Genomic DNA, 22766 nt, shown 5'->3' with positions numbered 1-22766 from the left:
AAAATAAAAAATGACAAACATATATACTCATAACAAAAAATGCGACAAAGAGCCTCAATTTGAAAGAAAAACAAATGTCTCTTTACTTTGATATGAAAGTATAAAATATAAAAAATTTACCAAAAAGTCTTTATCAGACTCCAATTCTCAAAAAAAAAATAATACATTCTCCAAATAAAATCAAACTCAATTCTTTTCACTTGAGTCAACTTATTTTCATAAAGAGAGGTGAATGGGACGGTAATCGCCATCTCGCAGCTATTTCTGTAGTAAATTAGGCAACCTTAAAGAACCATCAAACCTAACTAGAGCTAATTTATGGTATAGAGAGTTTGAATTTATTTTTCCCTACCAATACTTTCCTAAATGAAACCTAATTATTTCACTACTTGGCATGTACAACTAACTAATTTGGGACACGCAACAAAGCTTTTTCTTTCGTTTATATTGGATTACAAAATAAATCGAGGTAATAAAAGAATTAGATGACAATCAAATTTATGACTTTTTAAAATTAGTAATACTTACTCTCCAACTAAGATAAGATCTGACTCTCCATTTATCTTAGACTTGGTTAAACTACATACTTCAAGCTAGCTTAACTTGCATTCATTCTTAAAGCTCTGTTGAAGAAGTGACTCATTCAATAGACGTAATCATATAAATGGTTAATGAAAGTTGATAAATTTGTTAATCAGAGAGTCTAACAACACATAAGCTTGAAGATTTTTTTACATCCTTAAACCAATTAATAGCAAATAAAGTATATATTACAAGTAGAGGGTAGTTTTCCAACAAAACTATATAATTTTCGACTCACAATATAAACATTCAAAGAAAATACTTCTAATTTGTCATCATATTAGTATGTTAGTATGTTATGTATGAGGGTTTTTTAGATGGGAGCATAGGACACATCATGAAAAAATTAATGAAAATATCAATGAAAATTCATCTACCTTTTAAAAATTAAATAAAATATGCATTATACGATATAAATTTTAAACTTTTTGGCTAGAATCGACCTTCTTTTTACTTACAGAATAGGCCGACAGAATTAGAGAGATTATGTGAAAATCAAATTAATATCTTATCTAAAAAGTGATATTTATGCTCAACTAAAATAAGTCCTAATTTTCCTCATATTCCACTATTAATGGTATAATATAGGGTTAAAGTATTAAAAATTACTAGGATAGAAACAGAGAAGTCAAACCATACCGAAAAAAAATACAAATTATTTGATGTATTTCTTACTTCTTAGAGAACCCTGGTGAAAGTAACTGCCCAAGCTTATCCTATTGAAGATCATGGAGGAAGTAGTAGTTCAATTACTAATTCTATGATGTATTTCTCCAAGAACTTCTTAGGCATGTAAATAAGCAAGCTTTCTTGATATCTTCTTTTATTGTATTTTTTTTTACTCATAACACGATAACCCAATCACCTAAATCAAATGTAGGTACACCTTACAAAAGAGAATGATTCAAACCAAGGTCAAGAAGATGAAGATTATCAAAGAAAGCACACAAAATATATCCTTCTGACTCTAAGCTGCTTTACTAAACTACCCCAAAAGTTGTTGGATCATGCTAGGCTAGTAGCTAGAGGCGTTCAAAGAAATCCGATCGTTAAAATGATGATCAGGGTCTGGAGAGGAAAAAAATCAGCTCATACCCATAGAGCCCATAGAAAAGAGTGCGGTCAAAGAGTTTCTCGACTCGAAAAAAAAATCCGATTGTTACTAAACTACACAAATTAACTTATGGAGCAGAATAGGCCTTATAAACAGAAGAGATGCAATTGGAGGATAATCTACGACAAGAAAAATACCAAGCAAAATCTTAAAGTTCGGTCTTTTTTGATTCGATAAAAACATGCTATAAATTGTTCAATTTCAACAAGGGGCGACACACAAATCAATTGGAAATTCCAAAAGGAATTAGTTAAACCAAAAGATTAATAGAGCTCCTAAATCATTGACGAAGCCCCTCCAACCAGTTCAACATCTTCAAGAGCTTCATTTGTAATGTTTTTGCAAATGCATCACCCTTCCGAAAGCATATCCTGTCAAAACCATACACGCTCCTCACATTAGTAGTTACGCAATATTTTTATATTGAAGGGTACAATTAATATAGATAGTATGAGTGAAACAGTCCCAAAACAAGGTGAAATGCAGAGTTGCCAGTAAATGAAATCACATAGATGCATGTAAACTATCACCAGCTTTTAGGTCGCAAAATACAAATGAAACCAACAGAAAACTCATTACCAAACAAGTTCCCCATTAGTAGGTCCGTCAAACATTTTTTAAGTTCACCCCAACGTCTTTATTAATTGGTAACATAGATTGCGCAATTGGACCTCTTGTACATAAGTTCACCCGAACAGAAGAAATTCCCACCCTCAAAGTTTCATTAGCGGGGATATAACCCACAAACTTGAGTTTGTGAGGTGTATCCTTTCCATTAGACCAATCCAAGTTTGGTATAATTTGATCAGCACTGGGCCTTTTGATTAGGTATTAATCAGACTTTTGATCTGTTAGTGCACAATCTTTAAAAAAAAAGTGTATTATTTGTTGTATCTGAGCAAATAATTTAAAATTTTCTAAACACTCCTTGAACAACTGACACAAGCAATCAAACTCTGAAAAGCACTATATTGATAGAAGGCCATGCAAAAACAGCTCAACAAGCAATACATAAAAGACAGGATAACTAGAAGCTCAGAAAGAATCACCAAATAATACAAAAAGGTAGACAGACCGAACCTACTAAAATACAAAAGAATCAACATTTTCCATCATCCATTAACTACAAGAAATCCAGCATAACATTTATAAACATGCACAAGTTGCACACCAGACACCACTGATTAACCAACTAGGTAGAGGACTTTGACAACGCAACAATAGCTCATGCAAATCCATTCATCACAAGTGAAAACCTAGAACATAAAAAATGCCAAAATCTAATGGATGATACTTACTATCTTCTTGAAGCCAACGCAGCACCAGAAGTCCTGATATAGAGGAAACACAATAAGAGGACTGCGCTAAAAAACAATTGGTAAATTAGCATATAACATTTTAGAATGGGATTTCATGAGAAATACCTGCCCTGCTGTTTTGAAATATAATTAGCACTACCCCGCGCATGAATTGGAACCTGGTTTTGTGGATTGCCCAGAATAGATCTATCAGAATGCACACTACTATCAGTAGAAAGTAGCATGGATTGGCCAGACCTGAGCTCAGAGCCATTGTGATCCAAAGGATCCTTTGACTTGCTCAAAATTTTCACATTAGCAAGGTTTCCAGAAACATAACCAGAACCATTAGAATGATGGCTCTGCATAGCTGATGATAGTGTATTGTCAGCAGAATTTCTCATAGGCCTATGTTCCACAGTTGACAACTTCTTAACTCGGCCAGCATGAGCCATTGGTGTAACAGCCACAGGAGGAAAGAAAGATGAATAAGGAGATGATGCTGCTGCAGCTGCTGCAACTTTAGCCATTGCTGCTGTAGCAGCAATAATTCCTTGTGCACCTTCTCGAAGTTGAATGTAATCTCCCTCAATTAAGAAAAGCTGCACTTACAAATGAACAATACCACCACCATCATTCAGGTTATATGTACGGATATAAATAGTATTGAAAAGAGAACTTACTTCAGGATGGCTGTTCACAAACTCATCAAGTTTCCCATACTTCCTTTTGTAATCATGCCAGTGAAGAGGTGCAAGCATCTTCCCCAGCCTATTTGGCAGCTGTATCAACACCGAATTTAATAGACAACCCATTAGGCGCATGTTTTTCTAAAATCTCAAGTCTCAAGATAGAAGAAGCTGACTACAAAGCTGACTAAAGCAAAATTACCGTTGAACTAATACGAATTTTTCCACCTGCAGGGATAGTTCGGACTATGCAAGCCAACAAAGCTCTTTCATCAAGTAGGGCAGATTCTGATATGTTGCCAGTTGGTAAACTATTCGCCGGCTCATTTGAGACAAATGCTTCAGACAAAACAGCATCACTAGCATCATTCACAGAACCATCAGCAAATTGTATCGAGTTACCAGATGTATCAGGTGGTGATGGCCCAGCAATGGAACTAAGAAGATCTGTCGCTGCATCTTGATTTTCATGCTCATTGTTGGAAATGTTGCTCACTTCGCTTTCATCAGCCTATATTAAAACATTAAAACAGCACTTATAACAATTTCAAAGCCTTTATCTCATTAGCAGATTCTACAGAACAGAGAACTGAACACTTTAAAAGCTGTGTACATGGTTAAAAAGACCGCAAATTACTTTCACCACACTTTCACTGGTTTTTCAACAAGTATTTGATTTTATGTTCACAGTACAACAATAAAAGAAAGGTGAAAATTCAAAATATTAACAAAATTCCCTGTAAAATCAGTAACAAGCCCTCGTTATAACCTTCAACTCAAGTTTGCCACACTATTCAAAGTTCGAAAATTGCACATAGCAATGAGATTATTTCAAAAATTCTTCAGGTTCAGAATGAAATTATACATCACAATGGAAGGGCTGGAAATATTCCAGGCAAAATAAGACCAATAAGACTAGCAGCTCAAAAATTTTAAGTCAGCCCTCATACATGAGACTATGCTCTCCAAATCCAATTCTATTCATAATTCCACATAGCTTATGGATCAGGGATGGTTAGTATAATGTACTACGAAAAAGCTGAAGTGGCAGTAGTGAGTTGTAAATGATAGGGGTGGCAAGTGGAAACATGAAAGTGATGATTAAGGTGATCCTTGAAGGGTAATAGAATTCATGATCCTTCAAAATCACAGGGAAGTATAACTGCAATTGATGAGTGCATTTGGATTCTTAAGTATTGGATGCACAAGACTACTCAGAAATCAAAGACGATACATAGCACCACATATTGTGAACCAAACACCCCAAAGCAGGTTCTTTCCAGGAGGTTTTTCGGCAATAAATATAAATGCAGAACTAATATGACAAGCTTGAAGCTAACCGTGATTTCACTTTTTTGATTGAGAGGTTCCAAACGCAACGCCTCTTGGAACTGTGATGAAATCTGCTGTAAGCTGTGTTGAGAATCAGGACCAACATAATAGCTCTCCTCCACAGACTCGAGGGTCTACATTTAAAAAGAGGCCGATTCTATATTAAAAAACAAAAATAACTAAAACCAAATTTTGTGAGTCGTACAGCACCGCATGAAATACCTGTGCAGCCCCATTAGATGACATTTGGCATTTAGGATCAAATCCCTGGCTATTATGCGTATTTAGGTAATCTGGATGCAGACTTTGTCCATTGACAGAGAACTCATAACTATAATTTGGATCTGACCTTGAAAGGTTTTCTTCAGTTTGGGACAAAGAAAATTGACTCTGAGAAGGCATAGGAGCACCTTCTGATACAGCCTAGGAGCATACAAACAATCAGCAGAATGACAGTCTGAATACGCAAATGTGGAATATGAATATCATATACCTGTTGGTTCTGCCACTGGTGGAGGGATGCCAATGCTGAAACTGATTGTAAATTGCCAACATGAGACTGAGGCACTTGTGCAGCTACAGAGTGGTTAGCTCCTTCTTGATGCAAGACATATGGATGCATTGCAGTTATCTGTCCAGGTGGAAGGTAAGGCATCCCCAAAATGGATGCAGCAAGAGGATGGGTAGGAGCATGGTTGGTCTATAAGAACATAATAAAGTTGGTTAATGAAATCATGTAAACAAAATTATTAATTAATAATGTTATAAGGTTATAAACAAGCATCCCAAGCAAAGCACATCAAAGCACATCAAAGCACAGAAACTAGTGAAACAAAATCTCCAAAACATCTGAAAATATGCTCATGTAAAGCTGTCTTTTATTAATAAAAGGCGTCTGTAGCATGTATTCTGTAACCACTTAAAAAGTACTATAGTATGTGTCTTCCATGTGATACAAATACCAGCATCATAAAAGCCGCACCAACCACAATCAGCAGTACATCATTGTCAACACCTACATTCTAGTTATCATCTAACGGTTAACAATTCCCATATCCTTATGCAGAGACAAAAAGCTCTAAACTTCCAGCTAGATAACACCAACAAAATCAGTAGCCTAAGCAATGGGAATCGCAAAAAAGAATGCAATCAACCTATTCTTGATGCTTCAATTCGACAGATTATAATTCAACAATTATTCCAAAATTTACTGCTATCAACCTCAAATTCTTAAAATCCTCTCCGCATGCAAGGAAAAAAGCCTTAATAAGATCCTACCATCAAATGAATTTTAAATTTTAAAAACGAATTTAATACTTCAAATCGATATAAATAAAATCAACTCTAAGACGGTATATCATAGGAATGCATTGCTTAAATTCCCGACTAAATAGGATCAAATAAAGGCAGATTGAGCATTCTCCGACAGCCCATTTTATTTTGACAACTTGTCAAAGAACCGTTCCGACAGCTAAGCATAAATTGTTGGGTTATCATATGTGAATTCTAATTTTGCAAAAAGGTTGATATGATAGGAGATAGTAGGATACCATAAATACACGAGGAATATTAGATGCAGACAAAGAGAAGTATATGGCGAGCCCAAATCAAAGGTACTGCCTCTAATATTTATAAGTTACTACACTTGTCTTATGCTATTCAATTAGAGGTGTACATTCAGGTGTTCAGGCGAATTTCATGTATAGTATCTCAGGTCGGTTAATTTTGTTTCTTGTGTGTCTAAAGGATAAGACAAGACAGGTTATTTTGTTCAAGTCGAGTCATGCTTGAATTTTTGATTGACGAAATATATTTATATCAATTTCGGACAACTCTATACCCAATACACTATTTAACCCTTAATATATTTAATATGCGCATTATTAAAATTTATTAAATGTTCATAATATGAAAGCATGCATTGGAGGAATCAAATAAAATCGCGCATGACTATGATATCTTTTCTTATACATAAAGAGCAATAAGCTTAATAGTATTACTTGATGAATAGTAGTTACTATAGTGTAGAAACTAACAAAAAACTGAGGGGTAGTATGTAAAACCTTGTTAATGCATTTTTAACTAAGAATCTAGGAATGTATTCGTATTCATCTACATGTACATAATTATTAATATATATTCCGAGTCTTTGATTGATTTTATGAAAGTCATGCCTCATGATAACCACAAAAAACAAAATGTTTCATACTATCACTTGATTCCGTCTTCAAAATTAGCACTTGAAAAAGTTGATGAAAGAAAAATGGTAAGGGATAAAGGGTAGAAAAATTAGCACTTGAGAATTGAGAATGAGAAATGAGGCACAAGAATGAATCTCTGGAATGGACTAATGGAAGAATGATGTCTCTGTAATGGATTTATGGAAGAATGAAGAATGAAGTGAGGCGCCGCAAAATTGCTCAACTCTGGAAGAAAATTGAATGACAATTGCATTTTCAACCTAAAATAATGGCCAGCTTAAATATTTAGAATTGGGCCTACCATGCAACAGCTTATGTCCTATACTATTACGGTTTATGGTTTACGGTTTACACCAAACCGAAATCTATTACGGTTTTCCGGTCCGGTCTGGTTTGGAAATTTTAAAACCAATACCAGACCGGAAATCGTAATTTTTTCCTAAGAAAAACCGGACCAGACCATTTAGACCGTAGACTAGACCAAATACTTAAATTATGGTTTGATCCGGTTAGGTTTACGGTTTAGACCAAACTTTATTCAGCCTATTAACAATACCCTTTCTCCCTTTAACATTAAACCACATCTCGTCAATACATGAAAATAATTTTTAACTATTTCAGTGGCTAAAAAAGGCACATTCCATGCACCGAATCGTTTTATCCCCAGAAGAAAGAGAATTTCCTATAGCTTGGCCAAACTCTGTCATTGAACAGCTATTATCATCTATTTATAAATTGAAAGTGGATTGAGTCAATAGTTAAGATGGGAGTATGGCACTACCTTAAGCCACCAGATACCTTCTACCGAAACATGGTTGTTTTACCAGTGCAGCTTTCTCCACAAAAGCACATCTAACCTCCCCATGACATTAAAAGATACACAAAATAGATTGCTACTTGCAGTATATAAAATCCAGCTGTCTCGAAAAGATAGAAGACTAGAAGTGCTATAGAATTAGGGAAGGAGAAATCAGAAGAATAATCAGTTTAACCTCAAATACAATTCAAGCAAGCATCAAATGAGTTAGAATCATAAGTTTTAACCTGTTCAAACATGAGTTAGCTCCATAAGAGCTATTTACTGGTGACTAAGTTTGGATGTCATCAGTTAGAACATGGATCAAGCACCTGGTTTGTGGCAACACGTGATATACTTGAAGATGCCCAAAGTATATAAGAAAGGTAGGAAATATAACTAGTTTTTTATAAGGAACTGGAATAGATACATCATATCACATAAAACATAATTTTCTAATCAGTAGAAGATAATATAAATTTACAGCAATTTACATATTAGAAAAAAGATATGAATTAGTTTTCGTAGTACATATGCTTTTTTAGTTTTTCCTTTCACTGTAAAAAAGGAGCAAATAGTGGATAGAGATGAGAGAAGATTACATCAGCTAAGATCACTTGAACAAAATGGACAACAAAACTCAAACCCAACAAATAGCATTACCTGCGTAGACCCGCTTCCAGAAGCAAATGATAGAGATTGTTCTGTATTCCCATTAGAAAGACTTCCCGAGGTATTCGGTGTAACCCCATTACCCTCAACAAGACTTCCACTGTTTGGGCCAATTGCAGAACTATCATTTGGATTATTTTGTGATTCAGCACTATAGTTTCCACTCTTCCCAGCCAGCTCTATCTGAAGCTGATGAACTGTCATGTGGAGCCTCTCCATCTCTGCAAACTAAAATTTCAAATATTTTCATATTAGACAATAGGGAAAAGAAAACGTACAAAGACATCCACCCACATTTTCTGCAAGACTAATGGCACTCAAAATTTAAATCACACGGAAATCTTAAGGAAAACAGGGTGACACCAAAATCAAGCATCTAAAGCAATATAACCATAAAACAAAGGATTAAAACAAATGATTAAAACATGAGACAGGTGCGAGAATCATGGGTTAACTTAGTGGTTAAGGGTATTCCCCATCACCTTGGGATAGTGGTTCATCACTGACCAACTACAACTATTGATTCTCTTTCCCCCTTGTTGAGTTATCCGTACTCTTTAGGTATTCTCTAGCATACCCCCTTATCAAAATAATAATTGTGAGACAGGTGAGAGAACAGACATGACAAATAAAATTTATCAAAATAGTTTTTTACTTTCCAGAGAGCGAACTTGAATCCAGACAATAAAAATTCGTAAAAGCAACAACCCAAATGCAAAACTGACTCATTGAAAGTCCAAAAATCAACCTGTCTTTGACAACCAAGCCAGAGCTGGGTATACTGATCTGTCCGCTCACGAAGCTCAGCTTGCAGGGTAGTTGATTGCAAGACATTTTCCTGCATTCTTGCCATCCAATTTTGTGCCTCCCGTATCTGTTCATCCTTGTAGAGAAGAGTCTCTTGAACAACCCTATGCTGTATAGTAATATATAAATCAGACACAGAAGTGAGCATGGTATCAGAAATAACAAGGATTGATAGATGCAGCAAAACAGGCAAGAGAAATAGTGAAAATACATATTATAAAAAGGAACCATTCAGAGATTACTTAATCCACAAGAAAGTACTGGTTTTATCAACAAACAATAACTAAATACAAATTTCAACACACCTGCTCCTGCAACTCTAGCAACTGTCTCTCTTTATCTTGAATATGTTCTTGAAGGTCATGTACCTGTTTTCTATGATGAGCTCTCTCAGTTTCAATCCCATCACGCTCTCTCCTGTAAATAAGAAAAACAAATAACGCAAATTCACCAGCATTAACTTGGGAGAATATTAATAAGGAAAGAAAGAATGAAAGGTATCCACTTAATAAATGGGGAAAAAACTACCACCAAATATAATCAAATATAATCGTAGAAACAAAACTTAGATAAAGAATTTCAAACATAATAGTGAGGTTGGGGCAATGACAGGTTAAGTCAAATAAAGAGGGGAGCACTATATTGTGGAAACAGTGTCCAGGAAGTCTCACCGGAAGCTTGCTAATTCTTTGTTTTGCTCCCTCAAAAGATCTTCCTTGGCCCAAGCCTGTAAAAGATAAATTAAGAAATATAACTATAAACAACACAACAAAGGACAAAAAGAGGAAAAAATTCTAAGTTTATTCAAACTGACCGCTTCATTATCCAATCTCACAGCATGCAATTCTCTTTCTTTATCCTCCATTTTCCTCTCAAGCTCATGCATTGCTTGATCCCTTTCATGAAGTTGCTCCTGCAAAACACCAAACAACTCCACGATTCAAATCATCACTAAAATAAAAACAAACACAAAAACACAATTCAAAATCCTTTTTCAACACCAAAACCTGAAGCCTAGAAACCATGTTGGATTGCTCTTTAATCCGCGCATCAAAGCTATTCTGCATTTCCGAAATCTCAGATTTCGCAATCATCTGAGCTCTAAGCTCAATCTCCATTTGTTGCATCTCTTCTCTTTGCCTAGCCAAACTCTGAATTCTTTGCTGCAAAATCCCTTCCTCCATACCCATAATCCCATCCATTTGTACCGCGCAAAAGTCTACCACATCTATTGGCTCTTGTCCCTGTTGTACCTTAACCCAAACAAACAAATAAAACATCACACCACATCAATTCATCGTTTAATTTTGAATGACAAATCTTTAAAAAGATCTGAGTCCAAACAAGCACACAAATTACCTCATATATAGTCCTTTCATCAGATTGCCCTAATTTCGACCTTTCTAAATCCTATCCATGAAGCAAATAAGCTAGATCATAATCAAAACCCTAATTTTCATCAAATAAACCCTAATCTTCCACTTTTCACAAACAAACACAACGCGTACAGACAAATCGAAGTAAAAAAAAACAATAAAAAATACCTCAGTAGCGGAGTTACGAACGGAGTGTTCAGAAACAGCACGCCATTGTTTACGAGACGACGATTGAGACAGCGAGACGCCACGTGCAGCAGCGGTCGCAGCCTCCATTACAAAACAAAAATCGAAAATTAAAAACAAAAAACCGTAGGTTTTAGGTATTGATTATTCAGATAATGCGGAAAACCCTAGAAATCGGGTACATCGAAAGATGAAAGAGAATCGATAATGCAGGTACTGGAAGGAAGAGTGAAGGGGAAGGGAGTGAGAAAGCGAGAGTTGTAATGTAATGGTGGAATTTAATAGAGGGTTTTTAAGCAAATGAAGGGTTTTAAAAAGGGGGTGAAGAGTGAAATGAAAAGAGAGGGGAAATGGTTGACGACAAAGTGCGATATTTCAGACAAGAGTCTAGAGAGAGAAAGGAAAGAAAAAGAGGAGAATGAATTTTGTTGGTAAGAAAAGTTGGATACTGAAGGGACTCCCGCCATTTATAGGGGGGAATCATAAATTTACAATTTACTATGTTTTTTTTTACTATTCGGTTAAAATTGAATTCGAAACTTTTTTACAAGGTGACAAGATTGAATTCTCAATTTATAATGATGTTAGAACTTAAAATATGAAAGATTGAAATTGATTAGTGTTTGAGGTAAGTCCCAACTCTCATGGTATTAGTGACGAGTTTGATCATCTCATAACTCATGCTCTATCTTACACACTTAATGAGGTGAGATATCGATGATTTGGAGAGCTTTGGGAAAGACATGGCATGGCTTGATCAAGTCAAAGAGGTATTTAAGGAGGGGCTTAACAAGTGCATTGAACGAGGCAAGGCATAAAGGAAGAAGTGCTCGTCCAAGGCAGTCGAAGAAAGCAAGGCAGGAGCTCACTAAAGTGATCGCTCGTTCGAGCGCCAAGAGAGTTATTTCTTCCTTATATTATTGCATGTTGAAGTAAATTGTGACTTGAGTGCACAATCAAGTCTATGCATTAGTGTGCGTGCATAGAGATGAGAATCCTATGGATGAATTAACATGGGTGATTAAGTGTGTCTTAATGTATGGTTGATAAGTATGTTTAAGTTGGTGATCAATGCATTAAGTTATGGGTATTGATGAAGTCTTAAACATCTAATATAATGGAGTATGTTAATGAGATGATGAATGTAATTTAATGAGGAGTTTTGAAGAACAAAGATCAAATTATATTCTATGTGCTCGAACAAGGCACTATAGGAATATCACTTGCCTTGAATAAGGCATTAGATCAGTATCAGTCAAAAGATTTGATAATAGAGTGCTCGAACAAGCACATATAGTACTCAAATGAGAAATCCAGCAGGCTGCACACAAAAGCTGAATTTCAAAGCTGCTCGAACGAGTACCAATAAGGCTCAAATGAGCAGCCTTGGCAGATTGCAAAGGATGTTGTTCTATTGAATGTTTTGGACTTCAAGCAGCTTTAAACCTTATTAAATTATGGCTCTTCATATGTATCTCATTAAATGTAATTAGTCTTATATATAAGAAGCTCATATGTCATTTGTAATTATCAAACACATCAAACACAATCCTTAGCCTAAACACAGTCTAAATCTCTATTACTCTCAATTGTAATCCTTCATTGTAAGAGTTGTTGAAACTCCATTGTTATAGTATAAACAAAGATACTACACATCTCAGAGGACGTAGTCTACATTGGGTGAACCTCCTAAATACTTGTGTCAATTGTTTGTATCTTATTTCCTTTAAACATTTTCATTTTCATTGAAACTATAATTGGTTCATTAAAGTACTTCATACCTTTCGATCTGAGTGATATTAGAGTTTGAGTATTGAACTTAAACTCTAATCTAGCTCTTATTTCAGTGCACTTGAGAGAGATTGACATTAAAGGTTCGATCTTTACTTTGAGAGAGTGTTCTCAAAGGTTGTGAGTTATCATTGATGTATTGTTGAGTATATTAGTATTAGTAAACTTGTTTTGAGAGGGAGATATCCTTAAATACCTCACTAATCTTTGTGTTGTTTTACTGTTGTTGTGCTTTGTTTTTGTGCTCACTTTACCTATTTGTTCATCAAAACCCATAAACCTTTGCATTTTCAATTAGTTATGTGAAATAGTAATATAATTAATTTATGATTTTATCGATCATGTGGATGTGGATATAAATATAAAGTCAAATTTTGGTATCCATTTGTTTTGTCCAATACTTTTTCATATTCACTCGCTTGAAATCTATAGTATAGGTAATTTAATGGTTTATGATATAATTATAATTATAATATATAATACAATATATCTATGATTCTACTATTATACTTATTGATACTTTTTTAGGAAAAATTGATATTAATAATCTAACATTTTACTCATCCGTTATGAATAATTTCACATTTAAATTATTGTTTAATGAGCTAGTATTTGTCCTTAGTTTGCTATCAGTATAACCTTTTTTTTATAATAATTCAACCTTTTCCTTAAGTCTGCGATTAGCATACGCTAATAGTATACTGACAACAAACTAAGGACAAAAGTTGGTTTATTAAAAAATAATTCAAAGTTGAAATTATTCACATCAAATGGGAAAAAGATTGAATTATTAATATCAATTTTCCCGTTTAATTTATTTATTTTCTATTATTTATAGTATCATGATTAGAGTTTTTAATTTTTTTTTTATTTTCAATCATTATTAACGAGTAGATTTTGCATTTAATGTAGGTGAATAGATCCGCTATTTAATCATGAACTGATTTTATTGTGAAGGCTTTCATAACATATGTATATGTGTTTAAAGTTGTACTTATTAGTCTTGAAGTGAAAAATTTTTGTTAACCTTATCGATATAAATTATAGATTTTAAATAAAAAAGACAAAATAAAATAAAATAATTAATTAATTAAAATTTAAAAAACTAAATTTAATATAAGTAAAAAATAAAATATGAAAAAGTCAGCGTCTCTAACAAAAGTCTACAATACTCGTCAAGTTAATCTCGTAATCTCATAAAGTTTTCAACCTTGGAAGTTTTCTTATAAATACCTTATTTTGACCCATGAGGAGTACAACTGATATAGTGTTCTAATAGATGGTATACCTAACACGTGTATTATTAGCTGTTTGTGTACTTTGCACCTGTATTGTTAGCTGTTGATAAATCAATTTGTTTGTTAGTCAGTCATAGTATAAATAGGCTGATTGTCTCATTATAATTAATGATAATAAAAAGTGTTATTTCCTTCTTCAAGCTCCTTTCTCTCTAATTTTCTTTCCTCTTCTCATCTCAATTTTGTTTTCAATGCTCAGTGGCCTTCATTTGAGGCTTTACTAACATTTTTCCCTTCCCATTCTGAACTCTACAGAATACATCTATATCATTGGTATCAGAGCAAATGTTGCTCACTCATCAAATCTGATCAAACCTTGTTCAACAGTCATTTCAAGAAAGTATCCTATCTTTGGATTCTTGAATACTAACATTGCAGTTTTTAAGTCTGCAGATTGAGACACCCTGGCTCCTACAACAAGAAGAACATCAACAATGGAAGAGCAAGTTTGTAACAGACTTAAATTTCTTAATCTTAATTTTCCGATTAATTATTCCGAAATTTTTTAATTCAAATTCCTAATCCTTTGGTTATCTAATTCAAATCACCTTTGATTCCTAAACCTTATTTTGATTTTGTAATTTCTTCCAAATATTAAACTTAAAAAATAATATACATATATATATATATATAATATATATATATATATATATATATATATATATATATATATATATATATATAATATATATATATATATATATATGTATATATATTCTTAAATTTCTTTATAAGCACTAATTATTATTTTATTATTTTATATTACAAAAAGTAAAATTTTAATATTATACTTACGGTTTTGTTAAAACGTTACGTTTCAATTTCGTTTCCTTAAACTAACCTTACTACTTATCATTTTAATCTTACAACTTTGATTTAATTATTTTATACCTAAAAATTAACTATTTTCTTATTAACTTTAAGTATAGTTTTAACCAAAATTTTCTAAGTAAACTATCATATTTTCATAATCAAATCTCAATCAAACTTTCCTATTAATCTAAAACATTTCACTTGTATAAACTAGAACAAAGATTTGATGAACCAAAATTCTTTCTACATCAATCCATGATGTTCATCACTTACACATGCTATCACCATTTCCTTACACAAGTTAACCTTCTTCTACACTCCAACTCTTACACATCCACTTACACACTCCAACTCTTACACATTCTAAATCACTTACACAAGTTAACTTTCTTCTATACTCCTAACACTCTTTTTCATACAATCTTATGAACTAAAAAGTTGCCCAAAACCCATTATAAATACCCCCCTTAGCCATGAGATCACTTGCACCCCCATCATCAAATCTTTTTACCATTCTTTCTTATATCTTCGCTTCATTAACATCTTACTAACTTTATACCTTTTTATTAGTTGAAGAATTAAATAAAGATGGAGCTTGATCTTATCACTTCTTAAGCCAATAATCATCAACTTTTGAAAAGTCAAGTATTATCTTTTGGAGCTTGAATATCATTTTTTTTTTCGGTAATTGAAGATCTACATCTTTGAAGTTTGGCGCCTTAAAAACTTTCTCTTTTGGAGCTTATTTCTTTGAGTTCTTATTTTCCTATTATTATTATTCTACTTGGTTTAGCACCACCTTTGGAGGAAAATGGTACACATTTTCTTAACTCTCTCGTTATGTGATATTTATTTATGGTTACTCGATAATATAAAAAGCATGATCAACATGATTTTATTTTAATCATTTAAACTTTACATGGTTATATTAAAGTCATATCCAGTTTAGTGATATTTTCGTCAGAACAATGATACTTTTGGGACACTCTAAAAAAAAGTCATATTTATGGAAATTTTTAATTAATATGATAATGTAGATATATATGAATTTTACTAGTTAAATAAACTTATCTCTTTAAAATGATTCCATATCATCATGGTGTTTTGATAAATTTTTTATTTTGGACTCAAGTAATTATAAAGAATTATTAATCGGTTTATCGGTAAAATAGTCAACTAATTTGTTGAAATGCTCAGCGTTGTTTTTCTTGAAAACTCATTTCATTTAGATTTTGGACCCTTAAATAACTTGTTGGATTATTTTTCATAGTTATGATAGATCCATTTTGCTATTTTACTAGTTAGTTGATAAAATACTTTATTAAGTACTTAAAAAAATTACCCTTGACTTTTATGATTATTTATGACATAATAATGACTTAGTTTAGCCTCAGGAATCTTAGTATAGCTACGAAAATTTATTATTTAATTAATATTAATTTATTATATATTAGTAATTTGTTTGTATTAAAAGGGTAGAATTGTCAAAAATTTGACTAGTGGAAGTTTGACTTATGAGAATGTAAACTATTTCGGTTTAGAGTCTTGTTTGATATTGCATGATATTGATTGTATGACTCTGATAGTAAGATAACGTCGAACCATGGACCGGCATGTAAAATCCCTGCATCCGTGTTAGCCAGCACGTAAAATACGGTGTCAGACAGGGGGTTCGAGAAAAACCCATCCTGTAGAGTCTCGAGCATAACAGTATTGAGAGGAGTGACGACTCCCACAACAGTTAGGGTTTAGAACTACGGTCCTCGCCAAACCAGACCCTTACATATATCAGTTGTCATTATTGTTGTGATCTTGTGATGTGCTATGATGGTAAAGTTATAAGGCTTAATCGAACTTGATTGAATAAGCATTAAGGTTACCAAGTATTTAGTAGCAGTAATGAACTTCTGCAAGTATTGAGAATGTAACTTAATGGCTTAATAAAGGCCAATAATGAGTAATAACCTTCTACATTGTGCTTGATGATTATTTTGTAAGAATGATTTAACTATCGCATCATAAGCTTGTTGAGGAAATTGTACTCGGCTTTATCTCTGACCGATTCAATCGGTTGTCATCCGTATTATGGATAACAGTATTTTGCAAGAAAATTTAGCTCAGGTTTTGATCCAGGCCGCAAATTTAATTATTCTATCGAGGACTTAGTTGCATTGATTTTACTTGATGACTTTGATGACTATATTGTAATTATGTTTTTTTATCGTATTTAAGCAAACCTTATGTTATATTTTCTCAGTTGTAAGATTTTTAACTTATGTTTTGAATGGTTTTAGTTTAAATGGTTTTTAGCAGTTTGGCGTTTTACACTTCGGCATTATTTATTTTAAGTATAATTATTAATGTTAATTATGTACCGAGAGTGCCACTCCCGCTACACTTGGTTTCAGAGCTAAAGTTACTCGAATCTTGGAATTTTAGTTCCATGTGAAAGGCTCGATAGCCGACTTTAAAAAAAAAAAAGAATTTCAAATGATTTTCAAAACGAGTCTTTCTAAAAATTCTATTTGTTTTCTATGTGCTTATGTGACTATGTGTAAAATTACGTGTCAGATTAATTAAGTTAATGTGAAAGTTAATCACATGTTTAAAAATTTTTAGGTAAGAAATAACGTAACTTCATCTGATCACGAGGCTAGAGTTCGAGAGCTAGAAGCACAACTAGCTCGAATGGAAAGGACGAATGAGCGACTGCTCACCCTCATGGAGAATCAGGCTCAAGAGGCCAAAGACGACGGGAAATACTTTAAGAATATGACATTTCATCTTCCGCCGCAATACGACGGAGAAGCTGATCCGGTTCGCTTCGAGAATTGGCTCGCAGAGATGGAGAAACTTTTAGAAGTCATTAACTGTCCAGCGCACTTAAAATTAAAGCTAGCTTTTTTTTACCTATCTGGTCCAGGAGAGTTATGGTGGCATTCTGTCAAGGCCATGATGACTGATACCTTTTGGGATGATTTCCTTATAACTCTTCGTCAGCAATTTTATCCGTCATCACTCCAACGGAAAAAGGAGAATGAGTTCTTACTTCTTCGCCAGGGTCTTATGACCGTGATTGAGTACAGTTGTAAGTTCAATGAGCTGTCTCGATTTGCTTCTGACATCGTAAGTAAGGAAAGTGTTTGTGCATCCCGCTTCTTCGAGGCTCTTAATCTTAAGATCCAAAAGGGGATCAGGAAGTATTCTAACTTCCGAGATCTCTACGATCGAGCGCTTGAGTATGAGAGGATCCTTGACAAGGAGGATAACACCAACAAAACAAAATATGGTGGAGGCAACAACAATAGGAACAAGTGGCCGACCAATTGGGATCGCAAGCCGTTCTACCCAACAACTTTAACAAAAACCACAATTCGGAAGTGTCGCTTATGTGGTAAGGATCACCAAGGTCGTTTATGCATTGGGAAGATCATCTGCTTCAAATGCAAAAAGGAGGGTCATGTTTCCACTAATTGCCGAGAAGGGATCCATTTGGGAGCTAGAAGTACTGGTATTTATGGAGCTCCTGGTTCTTCAGGAATTCAGAGTATTGCAACTAGGAGGATTGCGGGTTTGCACGCTATTAGCAAGCATGTAGACGATCTTCATCAGGCGTTTGAGGGTAAGGTCATTTCTGGTCACTTTGCCGTAGGAGACTCTTTAGCGCATATTCTTTTTGATTCAGGAGTCGACTGATCTTTTATCTGTACTTCTTTCCTTCATAAATCCTCTATTTCTCTTGAACCTCAAAAATTTAATCTCCAAATTCTATTACCTGACGGTTCACTAATCCTATGTGACTGTATCTTTCCTAACTTCCCTCTTGAGATTTCGGACAACCATCTGCTTGCCGATTTGATAGTGTTTGAGTTGGGTACATATGATATTATTTTGGGGATGGACTGGTTGGGACGTCATCATGCGGAGATTTTGTGTAAAGAGAAGATTGTTCGAGTTAAGGCTCCAGGTGGAGGATGTTTGATTAGGAAAAATTTTGTGTTTCCCATTCAAACCATTTATGTAGTTCAAGCCATTGAAATGATTAAACATGGAGATGAGGGATATTTGTGTTTTATTACTAGTAGTAAGGAGAAAATCAAGTTAAGTCTTGAGGAAACCCCAATTGTTTGTGATTACCCTGATGTTTTACCTGAGGATCTACCTAGTTTACCTTCGAGGAGAGAGGTCGACTTTCATATTGCTCTAATTTCTGATGCTACCCCTATCTCTAAGTTAATGCAATTTTATGTAGAGGGACAAGAGTTCTGGAGCTACAGTGTTTTCCAAATTAGACCTTAGAGCTGACTGTCATCAATTGAGAGTGCACCCAAAAGATGTGTTTAAAACTGCTTTTAAGACTTACACAAGACACTATGAATTCCTAGTTATGCCATTTGGCTTAACTAATGCTCCTGAATCCTTTCAGAATTGGATCAATGAGGTATTCAAATCACTTCTAAGAAAATTTGTTTTGTTATTTTTTGATGATATTTTGGTATATAGCCCTAACTTGCAAGATCATTGGAAACACTTAGAGTTAGTGTTCCAAACAATGAGAAAGCACCAAATGTTTATTAAAGCTGCTAGATGTGATTTCGCTCAATCCAAAGTGGAATATCTAGGGCATTTCATTTTTGCTCATGGAGTTGAAACTGATCCCAAGAAAATTGATGCAGTCTCAAAGTGGCCGATACCACAATCTATTAAGGATTTGAGAAGCTTCTTGGGCCTAACAGGTTACCATAGGAAATTCATTCCTAAGTATGCCATCATTTGTAGACCTCTGTATAATCTTCTTAAAAAAGGAGGGTTTTCTTGGAATTCAGAGGCACAACAGGCTTTTATGCAATTAAAGGAAGCTCTAGTTCAAGCCACTGTTTTAGTAGTCCCTAATTTGACAAGAAGTTTGTAGTGGAAACTGATGCCTCTAGTCAAGGTATTAGAGCTGTACTAATGCAAGAAGGCAGACCCCTGACATTCATAAGCAAGACATTGGGCCCTAGACGGCAGAAATTATCAGTCTATGAGAAGGAATTATTAGCCATTGTGCATGTTGTGCAGAAATGGGAGTAGTATCTTATGGGCACTCACTTTCTTATCAGAACTGATCAAAAGAGCTTGAAATGGTTGTTGGAACAAAAAATCTCTACCCCATTCCAACAATTTTGGTTGTCTAAGCTAATGGGATTTGATTATGACATCCAATACAAGAGTGGTAAGGAGAATCAAGCAGCTGATGCTTTGTCTAGGGTGTTTGGATCAGATATACTCCTCGTGGCCATATCTGTCATTGATACACATTTAGAGTCCCTCATCATGACCAATTATCATTTAGACAACAACCTAATCACTGTCATTGAGGAACTTCAGGATCAACAAAGATATGCTGGGTTTGAACTTAAGAATGGTGTTTTAAGAAAGCATAATAAGATTGTGGTTGGACCAGATACTCAGTTGAGACACAAGTTGATTTGTTAGCAACATTGTTCACCTGAAGGGGGGCATTCTGGAAGAGACTTGACAACAAGGAGAATCAAAATGTTTTTTATTGGAAGGGTCTCAGCAAACAAGTCAAACACTTTGTTAAGAATTGCTTGGTTTGCCAAACTTCTAAACTTGAAACTATTGTTACCTTAGGCTCTTGCTACCCTTACCTATTCCTGAGGCTGTTTGGTACTCCCTTTAATTCATTTGAGTTGGGCACGCATATTAAGAAAGTGGGGGGGGGGGACCACCTTGAATAGTTTACGCATGTGATGTAGGGGTATTGATAATGAAGTTGATTAAACTGTAATTATTCCCTCCAATTTGGATAAGTTTAAATCTGGAGGGAAAATTTAAAATAGTTAAATTACATAATTAAAATTACAAAGTCGTCATAGCCATTAATTAAATTACATAATTAAAAATTACAAAGTCTTCATAGTCATTAATTAAATTACATCCCGAATAAATAAATTTACATTTCATAAAGGGGGTTTGTATCTATACTTCCACTTCCCCCTCGATCTCTTCAACACTTTATTCACGGCTACAAATAACGAACACTTTTCTCGGGCCATGTGAATACGAATATCATTTCGTTCATTGACTTCAGAAAAGAGGTCGAACAAACCGAATATGCATTTATTGTATACGTTAGTCACTTTTTTAAAAATGCACCAAAAAAATATTAATGCCATCGAAAATTTTAAAACTTTTCAAAAAAAAAAAATAGCCATGACAAGCAGCCTAAACCCACATAGAAAATCCTAAAAATAGTTAGAGGCAAATATAGTAGGTGCCAAAGAAAAAATGTCAACCCAAATTTAGACGCCAGAAGAAAACATAACACCACAAAACAAAACACAAGTATAAATAGGGTGTATTAATTACAAAGATCAAAGTAGGAGTAAAAAACAGAAGTATAAACAGAATTACAAAACAAAATCAAAGTAATACTCCAAATCATTTATGCAAGAAAACAAATGGTGAAGCAAAAAGAACTAGACAGTTACAGTAGGAACGAAATAATGCATGATTTATTGCTTGGTGTTAACAAAAAGGGGAAGACAGCTCATGGATTAATGGGGGATATCGCCAAAAAGTACGGTATTCACTGGAAGACCGTAAGTAGAATTTGGGCTACAGTTAAAAATCAACAAAAGGAGGGGGCCACATTAGATGCAACTAGTAAAAAGTTTGGCAGAATCACCAACACAATAATACCATTTAATGAAAGCAGATTCCAAGCCTTAGAAAAGTTCTAAAAGACAAGTTAAAAGGCAGTTGTAAATGCCATGGGTGTTAGCCAATCAATTGTGTGTAGATGGAAGAAAAAGAAACACATACGCAAGCATACAAATGCAATCAAGCCACTATTAACCGACACTAACAAAAATGTCAGGTTATTCTTTTGTATTAGTAGTTGAATTTATGATGAGCAGGCAGATGCTTTCAAATTAAGTGACATGTCTAACATAATTCACATAGATGAAAAATTGTTCTATCTCATTAGAACACAATAAACTTACTATCTTACCCCAGGAGAATCTGAGCCATATAGGGAATTGCAGTCAAAAAGATTCATTCCCAAAATTATATTCATGTGTGCGGTTGCTAAACCGATGTACTCTAGTGAAGGTGAACTACTTTTTGCTGGAAAGATATGTATCTTTCCTTTTACAGCTCAAGTGCTAGCAAAATGAAGATCCAAAAATAGGAATAGAGGGGAACCAGAAATTAAGCCCATTCAATCCATAACAAAGACACACATAAGGGCAATGCTAATTGACAATATCTTACCGGCTATTAGACAAAAATGGCCAGAAGGTGCAAGCAAAACAGTTTACATTCAACAGGATAATGCAAAACCACACATTCTAAACAATGATCCAATATTCAGAGAAGCTGCAAATCAAGGTGGATTCAATATCCATTTAATTCAACAGCCTCCAAATTCCCCTGATATGAACGTGTTAGACTTAGGTTTTTTTAAGTCTATTCAATCGTTACAATACTAGAATGCAGCATACAACTACACTGAATTGGTTAGGGCTATGACAGGTGCTTTTGAAGCTTTAGAACACCACACATTAAGGTATGTTTGGATAACCTTACAAGCATGTAAGGTTGAAGTACTTAAAAAACTTGGTGGTACTGACTACCATATTCCACACATGAACAATAGCAAACTAGCTAGGGAGGGGAGACTACCAGATTATTTAACAGTTAGGAAAGAAATCATTTATGAGTCACTCCGTCATTTGGATACAAATCATTTAAAGGTTGCTTCACTGCACTTGGGAATTGAAGACCAAGAGGTTTTCTAC

At 34.2% G+C, this 22766-nt stretch overlaps 2 protein-coding genes across 5 annotated transcripts; one reads left to right on the top strand and one right to left on the bottom strand.

Moving 5' to 3' along the window:
- Nucleotides 1-1803: 1803 nt before the first annotated feature.
- Nucleotides 1804-11486, bottom strand: LOC130802550 (uncharacterized). Of its 4 annotated transcripts, none has more exons than XM_057666566.1 (16): nucleotides 11036-11486; nucleotides 10851-10901; nucleotides 10499-10744; nucleotides 10306-10404; nucleotides 10163-10218; nucleotides 9797-9908; nucleotides 9433-9600; nucleotides 8676-8912; nucleotides 5509-5715; nucleotides 5238-5438; nucleotides 5024-5149; nucleotides 3886-4194; nucleotides 3678-3776; nucleotides 3121-3596; nucleotides 2995-3027; nucleotides 1804-2067 (listed from the first exon to the last, which is right to left on the bottom strand). In XM_057666566.1, coding segments are annotated over exons 1-16 (2529 nt in total). In that variant the 5' UTR covers nucleotides 11144-11486; the 3' UTR covers nucleotides 1804-2066. The 4 variants fall into 4 exon arrangements, with proteins under 4 accessions (XP_057522549.1, XP_057522553.1, XP_057522555.1 ...); XM_057666570.1 differs by having other exon boundaries at nucleotides 10499-10735; nucleotides 11036-11478; XM_057666572.1 differs by lacking the exon at nucleotides 10851-10901.
- A 3090-nt stretch (nucleotides 11487-14576) lies between these two features.
- On the top strand, nucleotides 14577-18651 carry LOC130805444 (uncharacterized). Its single transcript, XM_057670217.1, has 2 exons — nucleotides 14577-14588; nucleotides 17575-18651. The coding sequence occupies exons 1-2, from the start codon at nucleotides 14577-14579 to the stop codon at nucleotides 18649-18651; spliced, it is 1089 nt and encodes a 362-aa protein (XP_057526200.1).
- Nucleotides 18652-22766: the final 4115 nt, after the last annotated feature.

Source organism: Amaranthus tricolor, chromosome 2 (genome assembly GCF_026212465.1).
Source record: "Amaranthus tricolor cultivar Red isolate AtriRed21 chromosome 2, ASM2621246v1, whole genome shotgun sequence".
Taxonomy (NCBI): Eukaryota; Viridiplantae; Streptophyta; class Magnoliopsida; order Caryophyllales; family Amaranthaceae; genus Amaranthus; species Amaranthus tricolor.
The sequence above is the reverse complement of the archived record's forward strand: the minus strand, read 5'-3'. Positions and strand labels throughout refer to the sequence as shown.

Excerpts from the sequence above, each read along its gene's own strand:
- LOC130802550 (XM_057666566.1), bottom strand. The coding sequence starts at position 11,143 with ATGGAGGCTGCGACCGCTGCTGCACGTGGCGTCTCGCTGTCTCAATCG. Across the intron at positions 9,909-10,162 it reads AAAGAATTAGCAAGCTTCCG|GAGAGAGCGTGATGGGATTG; the intron begins GTGAGACTTCCT and ends TCTTATTTACAG. Across the intron at positions 3,597-3,677 it reads TTGTGAACAGCCATCCTGAA|CTTTTCTTAATTGAGGGAGA; the intron begins GTAAGTTCTCTT and ends TTGTAAGTGCAG.